At 41.3% G+C, this 24,000-nt stretch overlaps 2 protein-coding genes across 16 annotated transcripts in view; one reads left to right on the top strand and one right to left on the bottom strand.

Annotated features, from left to right (window-relative positions):
- UBAP2 (ubiquitin associated protein 2) overlaps positions 1–12,752 on the top strand; it is a 157,670-nt gene extending 144,918 nt beyond the window's left edge. For 7 of the 13 annotated variants that reach the window (XM_074205961.1, XM_074205959.1, XM_074205962.1 and 4 more), the window contains 12 exons: positions 521–590; positions 1,301–1,499; positions 2,971–3,062; positions 4,069–4,119; positions 8,127–8,156; positions 8,510–8,588; positions 9,268–9,473; positions 10,104–10,203; positions 10,297–10,404; positions 10,739–10,806; positions 11,146–11,337; positions 11,492–12,752. In XM_074205961.1, coding sequence (XP_074062062.1) covers positions 521–590; positions 1,301–1,499; positions 2,971–3,062; positions 4,069–4,119; positions 8,127–8,156; positions 8,510–8,588; positions 9,268–9,473; positions 10,104–10,203; positions 10,297–10,404; positions 10,739–10,806; positions 11,146–11,337; positions 11,492–11,587 — 1,291 coding nt within the window. In that variant the 3' untranslated portion in view covers positions 11,588–12,752. Of the gene's footprint in view, positions 1–520; positions 591–1,300; positions 1,500–2,970; positions 3,063–4,068; positions 4,120–8,126; positions 8,157–8,509; positions 8,589–9,267; positions 9,474–10,103; positions 10,204–10,296; positions 10,405–10,738; positions 10,807–11,028; positions 11,338–11,491 lie in introns of those variants that run through there. The other 6 variants (XM_074205958.1, XM_074205957.1, XM_074205952.1 and 3 more) reach the window with 5 other exon arrangements.
- A 2,619-nt stretch (positions 12,753–15,371) lies between these two features.
- The window catches only part of UBE2R2 (ubiquitin conjugating enzyme E2 R2), a 139,091-nt gene continuing 130,462 nt past the window's right edge, over positions 15,372–24,000 (bottom strand). For all 3 annotated transcript variants that reach the window (XM_074205968.1, XM_074205967.1, XM_074205969.1), the window contains 2 exons: positions 21,723–21,857; positions 15,372–18,959 (listed from right to left, as the gene is read on the bottom strand). In XM_074205968.1, the coding sequence (XP_074062069.1) occupies positions 18,740–18,959; positions 21,723–21,857 (355 nt within the window). In that variant the 3' untranslated portion in view covers positions 15,372–18,739. The remainder of the gene's footprint in view (positions 18,960–21,722; positions 21,858–24,000) is intronic.

Raw genomic sequence — 24,000 nt, 5'->3', positions numbered from 1 at the left:
AGTATGGTCTTTTTGTTTGGCAGTATTTGAACATTGTTCCCTTAGTCACAAATTCAGTGGAATATTGCTTGTCCTTTAAAGGTTCTACTGACTAAAAAATCTTAACTTCACTTTCTTAAAAAGATACTCTGATATTTTTTCTAACAAACTTGGAGAAAAAGTAGAGACAGATGCTATTTATAGTTGACTTTTTAACTTAAAAGATAATATAGTTATGGGAGTCAGGGTTTTTCAAGCTGATTTGTGCTAGCACCAGCACCTGGCCATCCAAGTTTTGGTGGGGGCATGTTGCATGTCGCATGTCTAGATGGGTGCAGAGATGCCATTGGTACTGAAATAGTTTTGAGAGTAAGGTAATAGACGGAAAACACTAGAGCTGAGCATGTGGTTTTTGAAGCTGCCAGTTGGCTACATGATATATAATCTGAAAACAAATTTTGAAATTGTTCCCCAAAAAAATTCCCTCCCCTAAGTAGTCATTATCTTGATGAAAATAAAATTGACTACTTTTGTTTTGTAGCTCACTGTCCAGTCATCAGAACAACCTTTCCTCTACATCATCAGCACTGTCATCAAGTACATCACACACAGTAAGTGTTCTTTTTTCCACTTAGGAATTGACATGTATTTGTGCACGGGCATGTGTTTGTGTGATTTGGGGGGGGGGGGTTGCAACCCAGTGCTGTTAGGTGACTTGCTCAAGGTCACAGAGCTAGATTAATATTAAGTATCTGACATCAGATTTGAACTCAAGTCCTCCTGACAGTCCTGGTGCTCTATCAACTATACCACCTAACTGCTCCTTGATTGTGTGATTTTTGAGAGAGTTTTTATAAGGTTTTCAGATAAGAACAATTTTGACCAAATCATATCAGTTAACCTCTTAAACTCTGAATTTAAAAGAACACAAAACAGAAACATGAAAGGTTTGTTCTAACTCCAAAAGGTTCTCATTTTTTAAAAAATTTATTTTAAGGCAATGAGGTTAAGTGACTTGCCCAGGGTCACACAGCTAGGTAATTATTAAGTATCTGAGTACAGATTTGAACTCAGCTACTCCTGATTGACTCCAGGGCTGGCGCTCTAAAGAATATTGTAAAATCCAGTACATTATGCAAACGAGCATGAATGGGTGGCTTCACTAATCACCTTCACTGAATTATTAAACTTCGAATGTATTGGGAATTAATCTAGAGATCATAAGGAAATATGCTTTTGTAATTTATGGATTGGATTTATAAGAGAGCTTACTCTAAGTTTGGCACTCATGAGTTCCATTTCCTTGCTTTTGTTTTGTCAGCATGCTAGTGCTGAGAACACAGCCTCGCTTCAGCCTTCCACCACTTTCTCGGCTGCTTCAGCCTCTGCCACCAGCACCACCTCTTCAGTTGTCAGCATGACCAACAGCAGCATGAACACTACAAACAGCCTTGGTCTGAGCGTCAGCAGCGCCTCCATGCCGAGTGCAACCACCAGGGCAGCGCCCTTAGTTTCTTCAGGTATTAGATGAACACTCTGCTGCCTCTCCCTACAGTAACCAGACGGGTTAGCATCTTGACACTTTGGAGTGACTTTTGTAGGGAAAGAATACCATTCTTTTTAAATGCTGCCAGGCTTGAGATTGGAATTATTGGGATTTTTTTTTTTAACTTCAAATACATCTGAGGAACTTCAAATTTCATTCAAAGGGGAGAGAAAACTGCCAGAGTTGTCTCTGAGATGCAAGAAGGGATCAGTTTTGACAAACTATGCCAGGTTTTCCCATGTAGTTTCCCATGAACCTTGCCAGAATCCCACTGACCACACCTTATGTGAAGTAAGGCAGCTTATGAGCTTCCCTGATGAAAGTAGGGGAAATGTTGCCTTTTCTTGTCTGCTGGAGGGGGTAGGATATAAGGCAGTTAGCTATAATTGCACCAGTAGGCAAAACTTTCCCAGAAAGCATTTAACCTTGAAGGACAAACTGTTGCTCAGCTGTTTCACTGAATCCACAGTCCAGACTTTGCCCAGCCTTGTTTCCTCTCTAGCTTTTTTGTATAATCCTATACATTTTTTTTTTTTTTTTTTGCAAGGCAAATGGGGTTTAGTGGCTTGCCCAGGGCCACACAGCTAGGTGTCTGAGACCGGATTTGAACCCAGGTACTCCTGACTCCAAGGCCAGTGCTTTATCCACTACGTCACCTAGCCGCCCCCACTATGCCACCTAGCCGCCCCAATCCTATACATTTTACCTTTTTTTCAAATCTGATAACCCAGGTAAACAGTATTCTCTTAGAACAGTGGTTTTTTCCCTAGAGTCTATGAACTTGCATTTTTAAATAGCTATTTCAGTATTGCTCATCTTCTATGCATTTAAAGCATTATTTTAAAAAGGAATTGTTACATAAACTTCACCATATTGTTAAAGAGAACTATGTCACAAAAAAGTTTAAATCCCCCTGCTTAAGATTATGGGTGGCAAAAATGCAACAAAATTAATGGTTTTAAAGTCGGTTTTTCTTTACTCTCCAATTAGCTCCCAAGTTGATTTTGTACATATCACTGCAGTTTCATCACACTTTAATGCACATTCACCTCTTCCTCCCCATTCTCTCATTCATTCACTCACAGCAGTCATATTTCATCGAGCAGTGACTTCACTTTTTCTCCCTGGGGTCTGCAATATTCACTTGTCAGGAGATGGTGATGTAGTTGCAAAATGTAAGCAGTCCGATCAGTCTTTGAACTGCCTTTCCAGTTTTGCTGCCTCATTCCCAAACAGATAAACATATGATCCAATCTTCTATGTATAGTTGTTATTACAGCACCTATTTGACTGAGATTCTGACTTGTCATGAAATTAGGGCTAATCACCGATGGGCCAGTAGGGTCTTGTCTATATTGTTTTCATTACTGCTTTACATGGTTCGGTGGTTTGTTTTTTTGTTTTTGTTTTTTGTTTTGTTTTTGTTTTTGTTTTTGCTTCTACAGGCAAAGCTCCCCCCAATCTACCCCAAGGTGTCCCACCCCTTCTACATAACCAGTACATTGTGGGTCCTGGAGGACTCCTGCCTGCCTACCCAGTAAGCACTCTACTTGTACCTTGTCTCCTGCTCTGACTGCCTTGACTTGGTCAGTTTTGGGGGTGGTATTCCAGGACCCTTGTCTGGCTCCTCAAATTCTTACATGTACTTAATTTACAGTCTTTCTCCTATGTCCCTTGCTAATAGGAAGTTTGCCCTTAGTGCTATTTATCAGTGATTATTAGGTAAGGCATTATGGGCAGACCTTCCTTACCCCGTGTTATATGTTTGATGTGCTCTACCCCCAGAAGCATAAGAGCTTTTGCTCATTCCAGGAGCTGTAGGTTTTCAGGGCCTCCTATGAAGCCCAACAGTACTCTTAAATCTTACCACCCCCTCGCTACTCTATGTATTCTGCCTAAACCCTGGAGTACACTCACTCTTTGGTCCAGATTCCGCAAAGGAACAGACAGGAGCTTACTGATGAAGGCAAAGGAGTGATATCAATAGCACAACTGGGCTTGGCTCCCAACAATGTACAATTCAACTCCTGGGACAACATAGCATTCAGACTTTACATTGAAGATATTTTCTCCACAAACTAAGCTGTGCTCAGAGACAGCTGACCTGTTCGTGGTTGCTGATTTACTCTAACCTGTTAGAGGGGAAGGATGTAGTTCGATGAGAGTCCTGGCGCTTCCAATTCCTAACCTAGAAATCCAGGCTTCCTGTGACTGTAGGAGCTGAGCCAGGTGATCTCAACTCCAGCACAGAGCTGGCTCCTCCCTTTTTCCTGGCTTCCACCAAGGAGCAAGCTATATGTTAAAACCAGTGGGTGAGTTGGTTATTTATAAGTCCAAATTAGAATCTCTCTCCTGGGTTGTAACAATTATTCTTCCTTGGGTTTCCCTCTTTCCCCATTTGGGTGCTTGCACACCATTCGTTTGGTGGCTTGCCAGAAAAAGTTTTGAACTTCTTCCCTGGGGTTCAAAATTTGGGGGGAAGTCTTTGACTTAATAGATTCAGAGAGTTATAATGGACCTTGTTGCTTATCTTTGTCTTCAAGCAGATTTATGGTTATGATGATCTCCAGATGCTCCAATCCAGGCTACCAATGGTAAGTAGGAAACTGTTGGGTCAGATTGTGGCACAACAACTATCCTCCTGAAAAATGGCAGGCAAGATTAAACATGGAGGAATGGACTTGTGTTTCTCCTCTACTGTCGTCACTATAATGGGCCAGACAATAAAAGGGAAGGGGGTAGGCACCTGAGGCATTTGCTGACACTATTTCTCTCCACAATAGCTACCTTTCCCCCCTTTTTTTGTTTTTTTCTCTTCACCATACCTGCTTTTTCCTCATCATATGTTCTTTTCCTCTCCTTTTTCCTTTTGCTTGCTCAGGGTCTTTTCACAGGCATGGCTTAGATTTAAGTTAGCAGTTGCCAGCTGAAAAATTAATTGCTGCCCATTGATTTAGGGAATTCTAAAATGACCATGAAGAGGAAGGTTAATTTTATATCTTTTGCTTTTCCATGCAATTCAAATTAAAAAAATTCACTTTTCCCATTTTCATTCCTAATCTCTTCCTGCCTAGTCTTTTCATCTGTAGTGAGTAAAGGGATAAGACTTTAGAGGGACCTGGCCGTGTAAATCTGTTGCAGCCTTGGGTTACCCTTAGATCAGATCTTCTTACATGTAAGGTCCTGCAGGGAAGGAGGAGGAACTCATCCCAAATTTAAGGAGGGGAAAAAGGAAGGAACTTTTGCTAGATGTTTAATTAATTTCAGTGATACTTTTTTTAATGTCATTTCTCTTGGTGCCCTTTTATGAAATCATAGGACTAAAATTATGTCACTTGGGGTCCCAAAGAATGAACATCAATTCAATGTTAATCTAGTAATATTCCCCAGGAATAGAAAATCTAACACAATTTATGTTCTTTTCACACATCCCAATTTAGGTTCATTCTCTCCTTCCCTACTTTATTTCTGTCCTCTTTAATCTATTACCTCCCCACCCTTCATTCTTTTCTTTAAAAGCTAAATGTAAAAAAAAAAAAAAAACTATCCACTGTGATTCCATTAAAGAGACCTTTCTTACATGGGCTATTTGAATGTCAGTTATCTCCTTTTCCCTAAAAGCCTAGTCAGATATATCATTGTTAGATTGCTCAGATACTATCATAGCAATCCCCTTTGTTGGGAAGATAATTTTCTTCATCCACCCAACTTAGAAACTGGATTAAAGGTTTCCTAAAAGTCTTTGATTCCAAGTCCAGGTTTGGCCCTTTTAGTCTTTTTAGTTCTGCTAGTTGCCAAGAATGAAAAGCGCTCACTTTCCCTATTGGTGCCTGAATGTAAAGATGCTCCTGTCAGTGGTACTGTTTTTCAGACCAACAATGTCACAAGGATGAAATTTACTTACTCTTATAATCTCTACAGCCATCATTCTAGATACAACTAGCCCAACTTTAGGAGGGCATAAACGGCATACTATCGTCATTTCTTCACTAGACTGAAAATTCACAGCAACTTTTCTAAAACTCTATAATTCTTATTTTCCAAATCTTTTTTGAACTGTTTTAAAAACAATTCCAGACAGTCATTCTGAATTCTGAGAATTTTACTAAATAAAGTTGACAGAATATAGTCACAAATGGATAAAAGAAAATAGTTTTAAGGGGCAGCTTGGTGGCACAGTGGATAGAGCACTGGCACTGGAGTCAGGAGTACCTGAGTTCAAATCCAGCCTCAGACACTTAATAATTACCTAGCTTGTGTGGCCTTGGGCAAGCCACTTAACCCCATTGCCTTGCAAAGAAAAAAAAAAACCTAGCAAAAAATAGTTTTAAAAAGACTTGCCTCCTCAATTGAGGTAATTTATTTCCCCATTGGCATGGACGAATTGCAAGTGGATATATTGCCTGGGACCAAATTCCTAATTTTTCATTATCATCTTTTGGATCTTTTAGTTTTTTTTCCTTTTGTCCAAACAGTGTAGATTTCCACTGAAGATATCTCATTTCTATTCATAACAAATCTACCAAGAGCATTAGTTGTAATTTCTTCCCTTTAAGAAATGTCTCTTTTGGAAATATTATATTTAGCCTGGAAACCATACATACCATAACCTCATCATATACTCAAATTATCTGTAGGAATTTCTGACCCAGAGAATCCTTATTTTCCTCTCTAATATATTGGAGATACTGTTTAGGACTTGAGTCTAAAAACAATCATGTAGATTTGAATTAAGAGGAACTAAATTAAGAGGAACTAAAAAATAAATAACTAAAAAGAAAACTCAGAACTGAAATGAAGGGATCTACCCAATGGTTGTCTAAATTTAATCACAAGACCCATTTTCTTTATTTTCATTTTTTAGCTTTTCAGAATTTAAGAATTTCCCCCATTCTTTACATTTAAAAGAGCTTTATCATTTTTATTTTTTTGCTTTACTCATTTTAAATGTGTGGAACTATGATGCCCACCTCTTTCATAGATTGAATTGTGTATGGCAGAATATCTAAGTAATTTTTGGTATACAGAACTTGTTCTCTTCCATAACATTTAGGAGAAGTTCTGAAGAAGCAAGTAACTGCCTCTCTCCTTGGAAAACCTGGAGCACCAGGTTTCTGATTAGTCCTCTGGCTAGCAATGGTGGTGAATTCCTTCCTGATGAACCTTAAGGCCAAATTCTTCCAGGCTTGGTAATCTGCAGTGGTCCAAAACGAAGCTGTTCCCATGTGGGAGGTGGTTCCCTCAGGAAAATCCCACGTGATTCCACACAAGTATTCCATGCCTGTCTCAGGATGACCACTGCTCCTCCTACCCACACTATTCTCACTTTTGAATTTAAGTTAGTTGTGCCTTCTTTCTGCCCAGAGAGGAGGAGGAGGAGGAAGGCTGTCATTTCCCCAAGTTACTTTTTTTTCTTTCTAGACACAGCCAAGTAAAACTAGATGAGAGCAGTGACTTGTGTGCACTAGCCAGTGGGGTGGGAGTCATCCTCCATCAAGCCAATGGTAAGAGAGGCAACCTGATGTAGTGAGGAGCACTGCCCCAGGAGTCAGAAGACCCAGGTTCATGTCCTAGCTTTGCTATTTCCTAGCTCTACCTCCTTGGGCAAACCACTTAACTTCTGAGCCTCAATCTGTAACATGGTGATAATACCTGCACTATCTACCTACCTCACAGGGTTGTTGTGAGGAAAACTCTTTGTAAACCATAAAGCACTGTGTAAATGTGAGTTAGATTATTAATTATGCTATGCAGCTACACTGAGACCTCCATGACTCACTACTGCCTGTATTCCATGGTCCTGGCTTAGTTTTCACCTTCCAGGTAGGCCCTCCCTGCCAGAGAGCCTCCAGCCCAGGAGAAGGGGGGACCCTCTGTGATTATTTCCAGGGAAAGGGATTTGAATTCCTTGCTGGTAATTCAGTTTGTGGTGTCTAGAATATAAGCTTCACTCAAACAAACATACCCTCATTTGTAGCTGTTAATTTGTTCAATCTTAAAGATAAAAAATTTTAGTTTTCTAGCCAGCTTTTTGTGACCTTGACAGCTTTATGACAAAAGAGCTTCCAGCTCAATCAGAATGGCACCCCACCCAAACCCCAATGGCACAATGGCTTAGTTGCCGATGGTGCCATGGGGGACTGCCTGTCGACCTGTTGGAGGGAGGGAGGCAAGGCACTTACTGGGGACCCCTCAGTTATTAAGATGGATATATGGGGCAGCACTGATTTGACCTAAGACATCTTTTCTATACCAGCCTCCACCCCCACCCAGCAGGGGAGGTGGGGGAGGGAGGTTGGGGTTGAGCTCAATGAACTTTGCTGTCTCTCTTGCTGCTGCTGCTACTGCTGCTCATACATAGATTGCTCCCTTCCTTCTGTGCTCTCCAGGTGTCAGTCCAGTTGCCTCAGCCCCAGGGTGGTGGGAGTGCTGGTTGTTATATAACTCACTGTCATGTTGCTGATTTTAGACAAACACCAGTCTTAACAAGCTCTTGGGCCATCATTTCCTTTAATGCTAGCACTGGGGGGAGTCTGCCTCCCAGCCCAACCCTCACGAACCTCCCCCCTGATTTTTGGCTGTCCCCTTTTTAACCCTTTAGGCACCTCCTCTACTGATGACTCCTTTTCAGGTTTGTACTGTTCAATCAACTTTTTTAGCTGCTATTCTGAGTCTTTGATTTAGGAAAGAGTAGCATTTTTTAGGCCTTGTAGCATTTGCAGCCAACCAGTTAAGGTATGAAACAGGAGTGTGTGGGATGGGAAACCTAGGCATCATGGCCAGGTCCCATCTGATCCTGACCATGCCTGGGCTGTCTGTCTGTCCTTCCCCTTGAAACCCCTTCCCCCTACCCCCAACCCTCTCCCAGATGTGTTGGAATCGCTGTGCGTTCTGGTGCTGCCGTGTGCCTTTTGCCTGCTGGGGGTTTGTGCTTTTCTGTTGTGACTTGGGGTTGATCAAGTTGTTTGGGGGTGTCTTTTCCAGGATTATTATGGAATTACATTTCCTGCTCCTGCGACCCTCACCGGCAGAGATGGGAGCCTGGCTAATAACCCATACTCAGGTTTGTGCTTTTTGGGGGAGGATGTAGCTAGGTTGGATTTTTCTCCCATCCCTGCTTCCAGGGTCAACACGAGACTTGTGGTACTGATCTAGAAACTCTGGGGATGGACAAACCAGAATCCACTTTGCCCATCTTTTCTTTGTAGGTAACATTGTGATTGTCCACAGAGCAGTAGCAGTCGAATCTAAGACTTTTCTCATCTGTCTTGTGAGAGGGACATTCCCTGATAACTTTTGCTTTCAGCTACAGTGTAATGAAAAGAGTCCTGGATTTTCTGGGTTTGGATCCCTTTGTGACTTTGGGCAACTCATTTTACCAGCCTGGGCCCTGGGCTTCCCCTGTCGAAGTGCTTGGGCTCGATCAGATGGTGTATTTGCGAGAGGGCCAAGGCTTTGTGCCAGCTAAGCCAGGGAGAAGGAAGGTGGACGGTTACAGTGACTGCCAGTTTTCCCCTATGTGCTGTTCTCTCTGTATATTCTTCTAATGGATCAGTGACAAGAGTACTCCTGTGTCCTCTCTTGCTGCCTTGAGAGGGAAGGGATTGGGACCACTAGGTAGGAGACCCGGATCCTGCCTTCATGTTCTTGGAAGTCCCGACATCCCTCTTGCTCAGCTGGAACTGGTTCCTGCAGAGTAGAAGAGGTCAAGCCTGGGACCTGCTGCCTTCCCCCCCCTGCAGGTGATGTGACAAAGTTTGGCCGTGGAGATTCAGCATCCCCTGCTCCCACCACCACTCTGGCCCAGCCACAGCAGAACCAGTCTCAGACTCACCACACAGCTCAACAGCCCTTCCTCAACCCCACACTGCCTCCTGGCTACAGCTACACTGGTCTCCCCTACTACGCCGGCGTACCCAGCGCCTTCCAATATGGGCCAACCATGTTTGTGAGTATGTGGGGCTGAGTACACATTTGGGGACAGAGAAAACCCCAGCTTTCAGCCAGTAGAAAGTCTGGACTAGAAACCATGGTTGGTAATCTTGAGGGAAGTCTCTCCTCCCTATTAGCAACTAATTACCCAAAAATGGAGTTGGGTTATTTTGGAGGATCTTTCTTCATTGAACTGGGCAACACGGCTTTTGATTCTAGAGTTGCCAAGCCTCTCCCAAACCATTCTTGACCAAAGAACACCATTCAAGACAACATTCTTCTCCAGCTAGCCTCAGCTCTACCACCTTAGTGGAGATGGAATTGGATCAGTTTCTCTAGGATCAGTCCTTGCTTTTAATGGGTTGATTCCTTCATTGCTATTTTCAGTAGCTAGAATGTCACTTTAGTTATCCCACATTTCTGGTAACCTTTTTCAAAACAGTTATTTTAATCTGTAGAAGACATTTTTGTCTCTTAGAGAAATCCTTTTCAACCAGTGGACATGGAGGAGCAGTTGCTCTTAGCGTTGCTAAGTCAGTCAGGTTTCCTGAAAGGAGATAATCATGTAAAGCATGAAGAAAGAAAACTGCCAAGTGCTGCAGTTTTTCTGTCCTTGCCCCAGAATTGTGTCTCCTTGCCCCTTCAGGTCCCTCCTGCTTCAGCTAAACAGCATGGAGTGAATCTGAACACCGCCACTGCCCCCTTTCAACAGGCCGGTGGTTATGGCCAGCACAGCTATGGAGCAGGTGAGGGGGCAGGGCCCCAGAGCGCACACGTGAGGACTTGGGGCTGGGCCTCCTCTCCAGCCTGCTGTGCTCATCCTTCCTGATGCCTGGCAGGTTACGATGACTTGACTCAGGGGACAGCAGCTGGAGATTACAGCAAAGGAGCCTATAGTGGTTCGTCGCCAGCACAAAACAAGTCTGCTGGTTCTGGACCTGGAAAAGGTATTCCCCAGGCCTTGACCTCAACCCCTTTTCTCCCTACCTTACCTTCAGAAATTTAAGTAGAGCTCCCCATATTCCACTGGCAGTTTTTTCAGCAGCTAAATTTTAGCTGTGTGTTTTTCTGTTTGGAGGGTTTGCTTTATTTCCTAAACTCACTCAGATCATTTTTAATGTTAGTCAGGGAGCCACTACAGCTCTGGCTACGCTCCCAGTCTGATCAAGTCCTTCAGCAGCATCTTTTTGCTCCTTCCTCTGGCATGGGGGCAGGAAGTATTACCTTAGGGAGACCTCTGCCTGGGTCTCCTTGGGGGAACAGTTGCGGTTTATTTCACAGGGGTGTCAGTGACCTCAAGTAATACAGGTGTGCCTGACATAGCTGGTTCCGTGTACAACAAGACTCAGGTGAGTGGGGGGGAACTGATCCCCTTAACCTAGCCTCCAATCCCCACATTTCCCTTTTATGTTTTAAGAAAACATGGAGGCACCTATGCCAACTGTGTAGGGATGTATTGGCTCTCTCCTCCTTATAACTTTGAAGCAGATTAACTTCACCTTTCTTGATAGTTTCCTCAAAGGTAAAAGAGGAATTGGGCTAGGTGATCTCTAAAGCCCCATTTCATTTAGGTGAGGAAGGAACAAACTGAAGAGGCAGTGGAATGTGGTATAATGGGAAACACAGCATCCCTACTCTCCCACGGCTATTAGATGTATCACCCTACCCCCTCCCTATCCACATTGCAGACGTTTGACAAACAGGGATTTCATGCGGGCACTCCACCACCGTTCAGCCTGCCCTCAGCCCTGGGCTCCACAGGTCCACTGACCCCTGGTGCTGCCCCGGGTTATGCCCCAGCCCCATTCCTGCATATCCTGCCTGCCCACCAGCAGCCCCATTCCCAGATGCTACATCACCACCTCCAGCAGGACGGGCAGGTAAGTCAGTCTTGAGTGGCTCCATCCCCAAAAGCCATCCAAGGGAGTGCTCTGGGAAGGGGAAGCCTCGGTTGGTGGGGAGCCAAAGGACTCTGGGGGCTTTCAGGGCAGGAGACTGCATAGACCCTGACAATCTGGGGTACTTTCTTTGCAGGGAGGTTCTGGCCAGCGTAGCCAACCCAGCACTCTGCAGCCAAAGTCTCAGGCCACCAAACCCACCTATGGCAGTTCTCCATATTGGACAAACTGAACCCCCTGGAGGGAGGGGGAAGACACTGGACCTGAGAGGAGAACCAACACACAGAGACCCATTCTTGGAGCCCGGCATCATTTTATTAGAAGAGTAATTAAGAAGAAACAGTAACTGTCTCAGCCAAGAGTCCGCCTGGTGGTGGTGGTGGTGGGGGGAAGCATCTTTCTGCCCGCCCCTGATTCACTGTTGTATGTAATATATTTATGTATGTATATGTAAATGTCATAGAAGCCTACATACTTGTGGTGTCTACAGCCTGCAGCTGTGTGTGCTCTCCGCTGGGAAAGAGGAACCTCCCCCATGCCTCCCCTTTGGCCCCAACTCTTTGGGCTTCTACTCTGTCCCACTTGCTCTGACAAAGGGGTGGGAGGAGGCGGGGTGGGGAGAAGGGACAGGGCCCTTAGCCAAGGCAGTTCAGGTTTGGGACCTGGTACACATGAAGAATCAAGATTTTTTTTTTGTTCCTCCCTCCCCTTCTATGTTGGTTTTGCTGTTTTTTTTTTTTTTTAAACCACCATTCACGTCATTTGTTCCATCCCCATCTCTCCCCCCAGCCTGTTGGCGTTTACTCTAGCCAGATGACAGAAGTATCCAATCCCCTCCCTATGGTGAAAACGGACATGAGCCAAGTGTCTGTGTAGGGGAGGCCCCAACCCTCCAAGAACTGTTTTTACTACCATCAGGGCCTCCTCAGGCCATGTAGTTGCTGAAACTTGTCTCTGTCCCCACTCCTGTGTCTGGCCCGTGCCCACAATCTCTCTTTCAAAAAGAAAGCAAACCCCCCTCCAATCCAGAGGAACATGGGATTTGTTCCTAATGTCCTGTATCAATTGGGTGACTGGTTCAGAAGTTTCATTTCTTTTAGCCCAAACTCCACATAATAAAGTTCTGAGAATATTAACGTCTAGTTTTTGTTTTTTTTTGCAAGGCAATGGGTCAGTGTTTGAGGCCAGTTCTCTATCCACTTGTCATATTTAGTCTTTTGACAGAAAAACAGCTTCTGGCCACTTGAATTCCCTATGGAGTTCCTTCAAAAGTCATTTTACCTGGGATTGAAGAGTGAGATGGCATAATATTCCTGGAAAAGGGCATTTAAAACAAAATCCGTATCCTGATGCATTACAAAAATTTAGTAGTGTTTAGGCAAAAAAAAAAAGTGGTTCACAGAATGAACTATTTGTACAGAGATCTGTTCATGTGCCTGGGTGAGTTTGATTTAAATTTTAAATGCCAGTGAAAAAGTAAGAAAATTCAGCAGCCATCTAGTCAACCCACACAAAGCAATATAGGACTGAATACCTTAAGCAATAAACTGGCCCATTTGCAACTTTCCTGCTTTGCTTCCTCTAGGGAAGAAAAAGAATAAATCGAATCCTCATGAAAGCCCTTCAAATACTACTCCCTTTCTCTCGCATGACCTCAACTACCTTCACCAGGGTGTTGTCCTTCTGTGTCCTCTAGCTTAACACTGTTGGTGCAGCCTAAGATTTCATTAGTGGTTTTGTGTGCAAAAATGACACTGCCTCACCCTCACAGGTGTGAAGCTGAAATTTTGGCACCAGAAGGTATGTATAACTAGTCTACATTCAATCTAGGATCATTTTCCTCCTGATTATATACCAAAGAGCAAATGAGACTCCTACATACTACTACTATAGTGAAATCAAATGACTTCATCTTGAATTAGTTCTAATATTTCCAAAGAAAGACTGACCTTTGGAAATTGAAGGTCCCTAATATTTAGTCTCAACAATATTTTGATTTCTTTATATCCATGCTGTGTCTGAATTATGTAACATTTAAAACCCACAGAAAGAAAATGCAAAAGGAAGAATTTCCGGCAATGGGACACTTTGGGGGCAGTAGGCTTTTCTATTTATGAAGTCATCATAGAAGCCCCTGTCAGGTCTAGTACAGTGAGAGAGCTTCAGGTGGTCAGATAAGGGCTGGCATGCTAAATGGCTTCCCTATGAACAACTGAAAAGCTTAGTTATACACAAGATGACAATACCTAGCAGTGACTACCTCCAGTAGCTCAGGTCACCTTCCTTGCATAGCTTTGGGTATGCCATTTATTCTGGACTCTTACTACTCAGCTTTAACAATTTTTGACCAGGAAGATATAAAAGTGGTTTTAAAAAACAAAATATGGTTAAGTGGCCATGGATGAGAATGAGGTTGTATGTCTGTCTGGTGGAAATACCTTACTTAGAACTTGTATTTATCCTAGACAACACTTGCATCCAACAATTACAGTAATAAACCAGACAGAATGTTCATTTTGGACATAAGCTAATGTAATGGAAGAAAAGATGAGATGTAGAGCTTTGCCCTGGGGAAGAAGTACTCTTGTCTTAGTTTTGATTTGCCTCGATCCAAGATAGACCTCTTTTACTGCTTGGTAGACAAGGAAGAATAACCTTGGATGGGATCAAAGGTTATTTGGCAGAAGTGAGAGCTGAATTTAGCGGAGTCCAGATAGAGAAAGGCAACAGAAACTTGCATAGAAACTGGGGGGGAAAAAAGGAGTACGGGAACTAGGAAGGAAGAAAAGACTGAAATTAGAAAATAGAGAATACCTGTGGCTCAATAGACTTTTTTTTTTTAGGTTTTTGCAAGGCAATGGGGTTAAGTGGCTTGCCCAAGGCCACACAGCTAGGTAATTATTAAGTATCTGAGACCGGATTTGAACCCAGCTACTACTGACTCCAGGGCTGGACACTGCAGCCACCTAGCCGACCCTCAATATTTTTCTCTAAAAGAATGGAAACATGAAAAATCCATGTCTTCAGTTGCTTCCATGCAAATAAACATTCCAGGGGCTGTGTATATTTCTAGAATGCAGAAACATTAACTACAATTCTATGTAATTCTGAGTTAATGTCTTCCTAGAGGAAATCAGAATGTTCTGCCCATATGATGTGAGATTCTATCTCAGCTTATCTCTCTTCTAAATTAGCTACCAAAATAAGTTCTGGGTTAAGAGCTTCACTAAGATTCCAAAACCAATGATGCCCTTTCCAAACTAGAAAAATTTCTTCGTTAATGGGTAGTATCACTCCCATTACAAACGAAAATGTTTCACAGGCTGCTTCACCTGCAGACTCCTAATCCTGCCCAAGGCTACTGACAAATTCTACCTCTCCATCTTAGTTTCATAAGGTTCTCATGCACTAGGAGTGGTAAGAGGCAAAAGAATTGAAGGACAGCACTGTCATAGGACTACAATGGCTGAATATCAGGGGTTAGAGGAATGTCATGCAATATTTAAAACATAACTCTTGGAATTATGTCTCTTCCTCATCCAAACCCACAATTTATTGCCAGGTACATTCACTGTTTGAGACAGTGAACAAATTATACCCTAAAATGCAAACACAACGTTACATCCTTCAACTGCTAGCCCTACCCCCACCAGCAATATACCAATGTTCTTAGTTTCATAATAAATATTTCTTCACTCCAACTATTTCCAGGGCATGCCCATAAGCTTTAATATCTATAAAGAAGGGAAGGGTAGTGGAAAAGAAAACAAAACTATTTCCTTGAAATAGCAAATAGCTTGAACATGTCAAGGTATGGTAATTTCCCAGGCAAGCATGTCTGTTGCTTGGGCTCGAAGGTGAGGGTTGGTTTGTCTAGAAGTGAGAGTAACACACCAACATACCATTTAGTATCTTTACAGCAAATATCCGGGTGTACAGACTTGAAGGAAACAGTGGAGATATTGAACTTAAAAAAATTTTTAACCCACAGGGAAAAAAGTGGATCATTCCATGGGGAAGTAACAATACAGATATTTTATTTCACATTTTATTAGTAGACAGATGTGCAGAAAAGACAAAAATGAACTACTAGTGGGGAGGACAACACAAAATGCATCAGTTAATCCTTTCTGGTAAATTATAATACTGAAGAAAAAAGGAAAACATCTAGGATTTTAGCTATGAAAATTACTAAGAAGTCTAGTGCATCCTGCTGGTTTCAGAACAGTTGAAAGTTGCATCTGAATCTTGTTTTAATAATAAATGTAAACCTTGTTCATCAGGATGGGAAGGGGGATGGGCTAAGAAAAGCAAGAATGTTATAATTAAGGTAAACTTTTTCCCCTCAATTTCTTAAGATTCTTTTATAGTATTACTTTTGCTTATGAGTCTCCAACACAACAGAAACCAGCAATAAAAAAGTAAATGACACTTGGGTGTAAAACAGAAAATGATTTGTGAGATGAAAAGTGTGTGTGTGTGGGGGGGTGGAAATGTTTTTTCAAATAAAGCACAGGGACAGGGGAACCAACAAAAGAATCATGATAATGCATCTTCTACCACCAAAGCCTGAATATACAAGTCACTGGAGATCATATAGTAAGTAAGGTCTCTCTTAGTACAAAGGGAAGCAGATCTTGAAAGATGCAGCATCCTCATTTCAAACCAAGTTGTCAGCAAGGTTACTGTCACAATGATCTGGGCTGAACCTCTGGCCCTTGAGTCACACCTTCCCTCCATCTCCACAAAAGGGAAAAGGGAAATAGGAACCATGAACCATACTTGGCCATGAGCATGGGCTGCTACCAGCGGAAGTATTACCAGAGCAAAGTTCCTGTGCTGTACATACTGGGCTCACAGTCAGACTGTCTGACGACTGACTGCCTACAGTTTTTTAAAAGCTATTACACCCCAGATATGTTTCTTGAACACATTCTTAGTAGACAGTAGCCACATACTCAATAAGGAACACAGCACAAGCCTAAGCCAGAAGTTCTACCTACATTGTCTGCCTTCCATCTTTGGCTCCCTGAGTCAACATGCAACAAGAGAGGCTGATGGAAGATGGATACAGCCTCAGCCAGGGCTCGCTCAGCAGCAACTCTGAAATAAAAAGGAGCCAAGACTGGCTTGGAAGAGATTTCTCAGCAGCAAGGGATACAAAATCCTTAGGGATCTATTAGAAATAACCAAACTGAGCAACTTCTGACTCTTGGCTGCTGGGCACTGGAGGATGTCACAGGGACAGGTTAAGATCAATGAAGTCATTAATAACAAGGGAGTGAAAAACCCAGGCATTTAGAAGGATGTTTAATGAGGGGTGGCTAGCAGCAAGTACTGGCACAGGGCCCAGCAAATTCTCCTCAATTTCCTCAAACCTCACTCCCCCACCCCCAGGAGACAGGACCAGAACCTTGCTGGTTTTAGGACCAAATATGATAGCCCAGGGCTAGGCAAAAAAGCAAGAAATTGAAGAGCTAATGAAAACCCTGAGATCAGAAAGGAAGGGAAGTTAAGTAAGAGTGCATTATTACCTCTTAATCCCTAGCCACTACAGGATCCCTGGGCTGCAGCTAGGATTTTCTTACTGAAGAACATTCCACAAGGGTAGTGCCAAGTAAAAGAACTAATGAAGCGCATGCATCCGAGAGAAGACTCTGGGCAGTGCTCCCTTTATTCTGCTCCCTTGGTGTGTGACCCCTTGAACAATCTAGGGGTCTCTCTCTTCACTGCTCTTTTCTTCTCCAATTATGTAAAGAAAATATCAACCTTTACTCCGACAGAAACTCAAATTCTGAAATCCCTAGTTGTCAAAGGCTGCCAGGACCCCACCTGTTGATTTAAGACACAAGTTAGGCCTGGAAGAACTAAAAGCAGCAATTTCCAGAACAAAGGTTATCAAGGGAATTCCCCTTGTTTCCTTCCTTTGACAAGTCTGCCTAAAGAAGAGAAAGAAGGGAATGCTGCTGTAGGTGATGTTTGAAGTCGGACACAGACTCCACATGGCTCATCCACTGCCTGCAGTTAAGCAAGGTCTTCCTCTCTCCCAGAGTCACCCTCTCCCTCAGGGCATGCCATTCAATTCTGCCTCCGGAGCCCGCCTCCAGCTAGGTCACCATCCAGGCAGGACTTTTACTATGACAAAGGAGATTTAACAAGAAAATTTATCAGTTCAGGTTACATTCAATGAAGAAAGCAGTAACAGGTCACTACTCACTCACATCCACATTTATCACTATAGGGTGTAGTAGAGTTTAATGAAAATACCAAAACCAGAACATTGGACATGCTCCTGGGACTAATACTGGCCGAATAACACCGGCTACTTTAAAAGACCCAAACACAGACCCACCAGGTAGCATAAGATTGTTCCCTGTTGGGAAGGGCTTGCTTTAAATCCACTGAAAACGGTTGCTATTATCCCTGCCTAGTGGTGACCATCACCAGGAGTTCTTTTCCCCCAGCAGCATCTTCACAAATGGCATAGTGATTTTTTTTAACTCTTTCTTCTCACAGCCAAAAAAATCCCACAAAAAACCCCTGCCTTAAAAAATAAATAGCAACCAAGTGCTCAGTTCTATGTAAAGTATGAATATTTATTCAGGCATTAGATCCCAATCAATTTTTTAAAAATCTGATTTTTCTCTCCACCCCAGTATAGCTGAGGGCTCAATATTAAGATTGTTTCAGAGAGGCTGAAAAGTAGTACTGTGCCTTTCAGTAACACATCTCCTCAAGCTCAGCACACAGTTGCTTATACCATCTGCCTCACACCTTAAAAAAAGGAGAAAACAAAATTCACCACCACAAGGTTAAATGCAATGTGCACACACTAATGTCATAAATGGAGCAGCTAGAACCTTGGCAAATTTGCTTCTTTTTTTTTTTTTAAAAAGGTTTTGTGGGGTTGTTTTTTGTTTTATTTTCCGGTTTTTCTTTTGCTACCCAGTATATGCAGCACTTGTGAACTCCCAAAGACCCAACTTCTGGTGGGTTCCCAGCTTTAAATACATTAAACGTCTTGATGAGAGACTGTATTTAATTCTTCAAGAATCTAAACACAGACCAAACGTGTTTCTCTCTGAACACTCTGTAGAGATGAAGTGAGAAGGGAGTTTCGGATTTTGTTTTAAAAAAGGAATCGTAATACAGTGATGGAAGGATAAAGAATGCAAGAATTCAGACATTCTGTGGAGGATTACTTCCTCTGCAGTGAGAGGTCCATAAAAAGGAGCAAACTGAGATCCACACAACAGGAGACAGCAGTAGACACATTTGTTTTCCCCACCCCCTGTGTATGGTTTTTGCCACTGGACTGCTGAGTTACCGCTGCTCCCTTTGGCCTGAGATGGCTGGGCAGTACAGGGGGCACAGAGGGAGCAGGTCACGACTCCTCATTCCCAGAATCATCATCATCATAACAGTCGGCATCTTCTTCCTCCTCATCTTCATCATCAATGTCATCATCATACAAGTCGTCATAAAGTAAATCCGAACTGTTGTCATTGGAAGGCACTTTAGTTTTGATGCAATATTCAGCCAGTGTAGTGGGGACCTTCACTCCATCCTTTTCTGCTTCAGCCTTAGTAGCCAAAACTTGTTTCCTGAAAGGAAGAGGACAGACAATTAGTAGGGATTGGGTCTGACTCCACAGTAAGCTGATGACACCATGCTTCCAAAGGCCCTAATTCAGAAAACTCCAACCCAGAGATAATCAACACAAGCTGCTCAGCATTGAACCCCCATATGTCCCCAACACATGCATTGTAATCCGAGTACCCGCAAAACATCAAAAACTTCTGCTGACCTGCTCTTTTATAAGATGCTCTTTTATAAAGGAATTTTATAAAGGAATTTTCAAGAACTCCTTAAGTACCTCACTAATACGTTTGGGAGGTTTTATATATTTATATATATATATATATATATATATATTGTCTTTGAAACAAAATCATCATTTTCATAAATGAAAATCAAAGGAATTAGTGCAGATTGAGTTAACTATGGGACAGGGGAAACTCATGACAGAAAACTGGCTTAAAAACAAGAAACAGAACATGGGCAGATAGGTGGTGCTCATCTGGGTAAAGAGATATAAAAAGTTACACTACCCAGGGAACAGTCAGGACTGCCCTGATTTAACTTTTCATTAAACAATGTAAAAAATGAGTAAACATATTACTAAAAATAAAAATAAAATACTAAGTGTTTGGAGAAGATTCAACTTTTCTGAATGTAAAACATCATGATGATAGGAATAAACTACTGAGAGATGTGAGGGAAAAGGAGCAGATGAGTTTCAATTGAGCTAGGTATAAATTACATGTTTAAGGGGAAAAAAAATAAGCTAAGTATTCTTAGGTGATGATAGCTATTGCATGTCCCCCAGAAAGGGGCCTGAGTCTTTCCGGGCTTTCTCAACTGAATAAGGTCCATTCAAGATCCTTCAAAATTTGAAACATTATCTCCCCACTTACTAGTTTACTAAATGAAACTGCTTTTGCTACTAATGTGAAACTATTTTTATTTACTGAAAACAGTGTGGACCACCATCTCCACGTCTTTGACCAAATAATCTGCTTTGCATTCCATCAGAAATACTCTTTCTGGTCACCCAAATCTTGCCTTTTTTCTCTCCTTGGCGCATTCCTTTTGACTGCCATTTTTCACAGGAATCATTCTTTTCTCTGAATTAATGTAGTATCCATAGTCTAGAGTAAGAATCTTAAAGAAAGGAGGGGCTTATTTGCAGCCTATCCTCTCTACCCCCCAAAATAAGTCATATTATACAATTCTATGGGTTATTCCCCTCCATAGCTATCTCTCTACACTCCAATCACAAGCTGTGAGAACTCAAAGGGCAAAAAAATTTATACCCAATACCTTGCACAGTGCCCTGAAAGGTGCTTAGTCAATGTTTGCTGCTTGGAATGACAGTAAGTCGTGGTTTGTTACTTCCTCCAAGTAATATGATGTGTGATACTCTACTGTCACACAGAAACCCAACACAATGAACATTGAACATCATCAAGAAGTGTACTAAAACTAAGCAGCTAACATTACCCTACCCTTGTAGAAAATGATAGTGCAAATCTATTTAGAAAATGGACACTTCTTGTTATTGCCCCTCAAATATCAGATAACTGACATGGATTAAGCGCAGAGGAGGAAAACTAAAGTAAGGTCAAGGAGGAAGATTTAGAAAAAATGTGACTGAAGTTTATAAAATTGTTAAAAGTACAAATAGAATGAATAGATTTACTCCTCAAATTCTAGAATATAAAAATAATAGAATATCCCCTGAAGCTTTGAAAAATATAAATCACATCCTTTATAACTGGAAGAAACAGATCATTCAATACAGATCATTCAGTTCAGGTCTCTTATTTTACAGGGAAGGACATTAAAGTGATATAACAAGGTCACAGTGACTCATCAGTGGCAGAACTGGGACGAAAATATCAGTCTCCTGATTCCCAGATTCAAGTTCATTCACTATGTCATGAAAGAAATATAAAATAAGGAGAAAATGTAATCAACTCATTACCTCAGAGAATTTCTTCAGGCTGAGAATAAAAATACACATATAATAAAGATTTAAATACGATCAGAACCTCCCATATTTGCTTCCTTACACCTCTTTTCATTGAGTATTAGAATGGATGGGGAATGAATAGCTCCTTAATTTTTTGCTTATATTCTTTGGAATTTTAAATAAAATCCTTAACAGACATGAGCACATTAAGGAATGAACCCTGAATTGCCAATCTTGGATAGTATCTTTTTTTTTTAAATAAATAATGGAATTTAGATGCTGAAAATCTGCTAAAGTGATTCAACATAATTTAGCAATTGCTAAAAGAGGTGAAAAATAAAGTCAGTTACTTAGCAGTAGGGGAAACAATGAAAAAAATAAAATTTTCAAGAGTTCTGTAATGAATATCTCAGACTGTGAATTTAAGATCTCTGGAGTAAGAGTTAAAATGGAATCCATTTAATTCTGTGGTAGCATCAAGGAGGCATAATGGAATGAGCACCAGAGTCCTGGAAGTCAGGAGTTCAAATCCAACCTCAGACATTTATATGACCCTGAGAAAAATCACAACCTGTGGTTTTCCTCATCCATACCATGGGAATTACCATAGCACCTTCATCCTGGTGTTACTGTGAAGATCAAAGGAGATAATGATTATGAATAGTTTTTATCACAGTTTTTAACCGAAAGATGACACTATATAAATGACAGCCCAGTCTAATGTATATCGTCTAAATCCCCAAGTACATAAAATGCAAAAGTAAATCATTGTTAAGTATCCAGGCCCCTGACTAATTTTAGCCTTGAATGAATGAGTACATAATGTTCTTACCTAATGATTTCAGCATATTCTTTATCTTTTCCTTTACTGTCCCTCCATTTCCTGAACATAACTGAAGCATCCACATTGGCTGGAGAGAAAGTGTTGGGCTCATTAAGCAGTGAGATTACACTCAACAAGATAGTCCTAGAAATATGAAAGAATGATCAATTGTAATTATTCATAAAATTAATGTTTATATTTAACAAGAGTCAAAATCCAGGGAAGATGATTAAATCTTTTTTTCCCTGCAAAGTATGAGCTAACATAATTTGATTTGGGGCTCTGATTAAAATATCATGAAGAATTTCAGACCTTAGAAATTCAGAGTTAAATACTTCACATCCAACATAAAAATTAACTTGCCAAAAATAAATTAACCCATAGGAACAGATTCCTTTACCACTTGACAAACAGAAAATGACAATGAATCTAGTTTCAAGATGGAAGTCGAGATTAGGGTTCTAGCTAGAGTGTTATTAATATTTATACAATCTGGCTCAGTCCTGAAGAATCAGTAAGTCAAGAAATTTTGCAAAACTCAGAAAAAAAATCCATTAAATTTCAAATTAAACAATGGGTTTGAAAAAGAAGAAAAGAATCACACTCTTTGTATAAGAAAATGCAGAACTTCTGTTTCATTGGGTAAAATGACTGAAATTCTAAAAGGTGAAGAATTAAAGAAGAAAGGCATGCCAAACAATGAGTAGGTTGAGAAGAAAGATCTAGAGGAATCAGAACACAGTCCTTATTAATTGAGATTGGCTGCTACTATTACTTCTACTACCTGATTGAGGACGATATATGTTCTGGAATAAGAAAGGTTATGATGGACTTGAACTAAAGAGAGTTGGGTTTTTATCTGTTCTCCTATACATCAGCTGATGTGACCCCTGACAAGTTCAAATTCTTTGAGCTTCTTTCTCCTCATTCAATAGAGGATGAAAATATTCCTACCACATATCTTAGAGGGTTGTTATAAAAGTGAATTATTCTAACTTAATAGAGCAGGTAGAAGGGGCTTTCATAGATGTAAACTGGAAAGCTGAATTTGAAGATGTAATATAGTGTAAAAATGGAGTTAATGGCTAAAAGGGAAATGTAATGGGAGAAAGAAAAAGAAGAGGAGGAATAGGATATTTCATATAATAAATTTTTTCTTTATTAAAATGATATGGAAGTGGGGAAGGCAAGGGGGAACGAGGGAAACTTCGCTCTCATCAGAGGTGGCTAGGAGAGGAAACAGCATATATACTCAATGGGGCATAGACATCTGGAGTAAGAAGGTGGGGATGGGTGTGTGTGTGTGTGTGTGTGTGTGTGTGTGTGTGTGTGTGTGTGTGTGTGAATAAAGGAGGAGAGGATGGACCACGGGGGGAGAGTGGTCAGATATAACACATTTTCTTTTTCACTTCTTCCAAGGGGCTGGGGTTGGATGGCCTGTCTGGGACCATAGGGCCGGGGATCTGTCTGCTGCGCTACTCAGCTACCCTACAGCACATTTAAGAAGAGGGACTGAGTGGAGGAGAGAGAAAATATAGTATATGGTAGTGGGGAAGCATGAATGGAGGGAGTTGTGATCAGCAATGGCAATGGTGGAAAAATATGGAAGTAGCTTTTGTGATGGACTTAGCATAAAGAATGTGATCCACCGTAACAGAGCTAGCTGGAGGTGTTGGAACACAGGCTGAAGCACATGTTATTATTATTTTCCTCTTTCCTTTATTGCTCATGTGGGCCTATATTTGGGGGGAATTATATTTACTCTTAAACAAGAATATTTTAGTAATGTATAAAAAACATTTGTACAAAAATAAAAATAAAAAAGTGAATTATGATGATATATGATAAATGAATGGTCATCTAATAAATCCCCTTCAATACTGAGCTATTCCTAAGCATGAGGAAGCTTATTCTCAGCCATTGAAGGGAGAAAATTTTCATTCAATGGTCAACAAGAAAACACAATAAAATTATATTTATCTTACTAACAATATCACAACAAATTACCATAATATTTAGCTACTTTGTGTCAATTTGTGACTACCTGACAGCTAATAAACCAGATATATACTAGATTAATGAAGATCAATGAAGGCAAAGACGCTTAGTCTCTATTATGACTTCTGTGCAGAATGTTACATGATGAAACTGTTCCATAAATATTTGTTGAAATAAACTAAATGGGGCGGCTAGGTGGCATAGTGGATAAAGTATCCACCCTGGAGTCAGGAATACCTGGGTTTAAATTCAGTCTCAGACACTTAATGACCTAGCTGTGTGGCCCTGG

The sequence above is a fragment of the Macrotis lagotis genome, chromosome X (assembly GCF_037893015.1).
Source record: "Macrotis lagotis isolate mMagLag1 chromosome X, bilby.v1.9.chrom.fasta, whole genome shotgun sequence".
NCBI classification, from domain to species: domain Eukaryota; kingdom Metazoa; phylum Chordata; class Mammalia; order Peramelemorphia; family Peramelidae; genus Macrotis; species Macrotis lagotis.
This window is presented reverse-complemented; position numbering and strand designations above follow the sequence as displayed.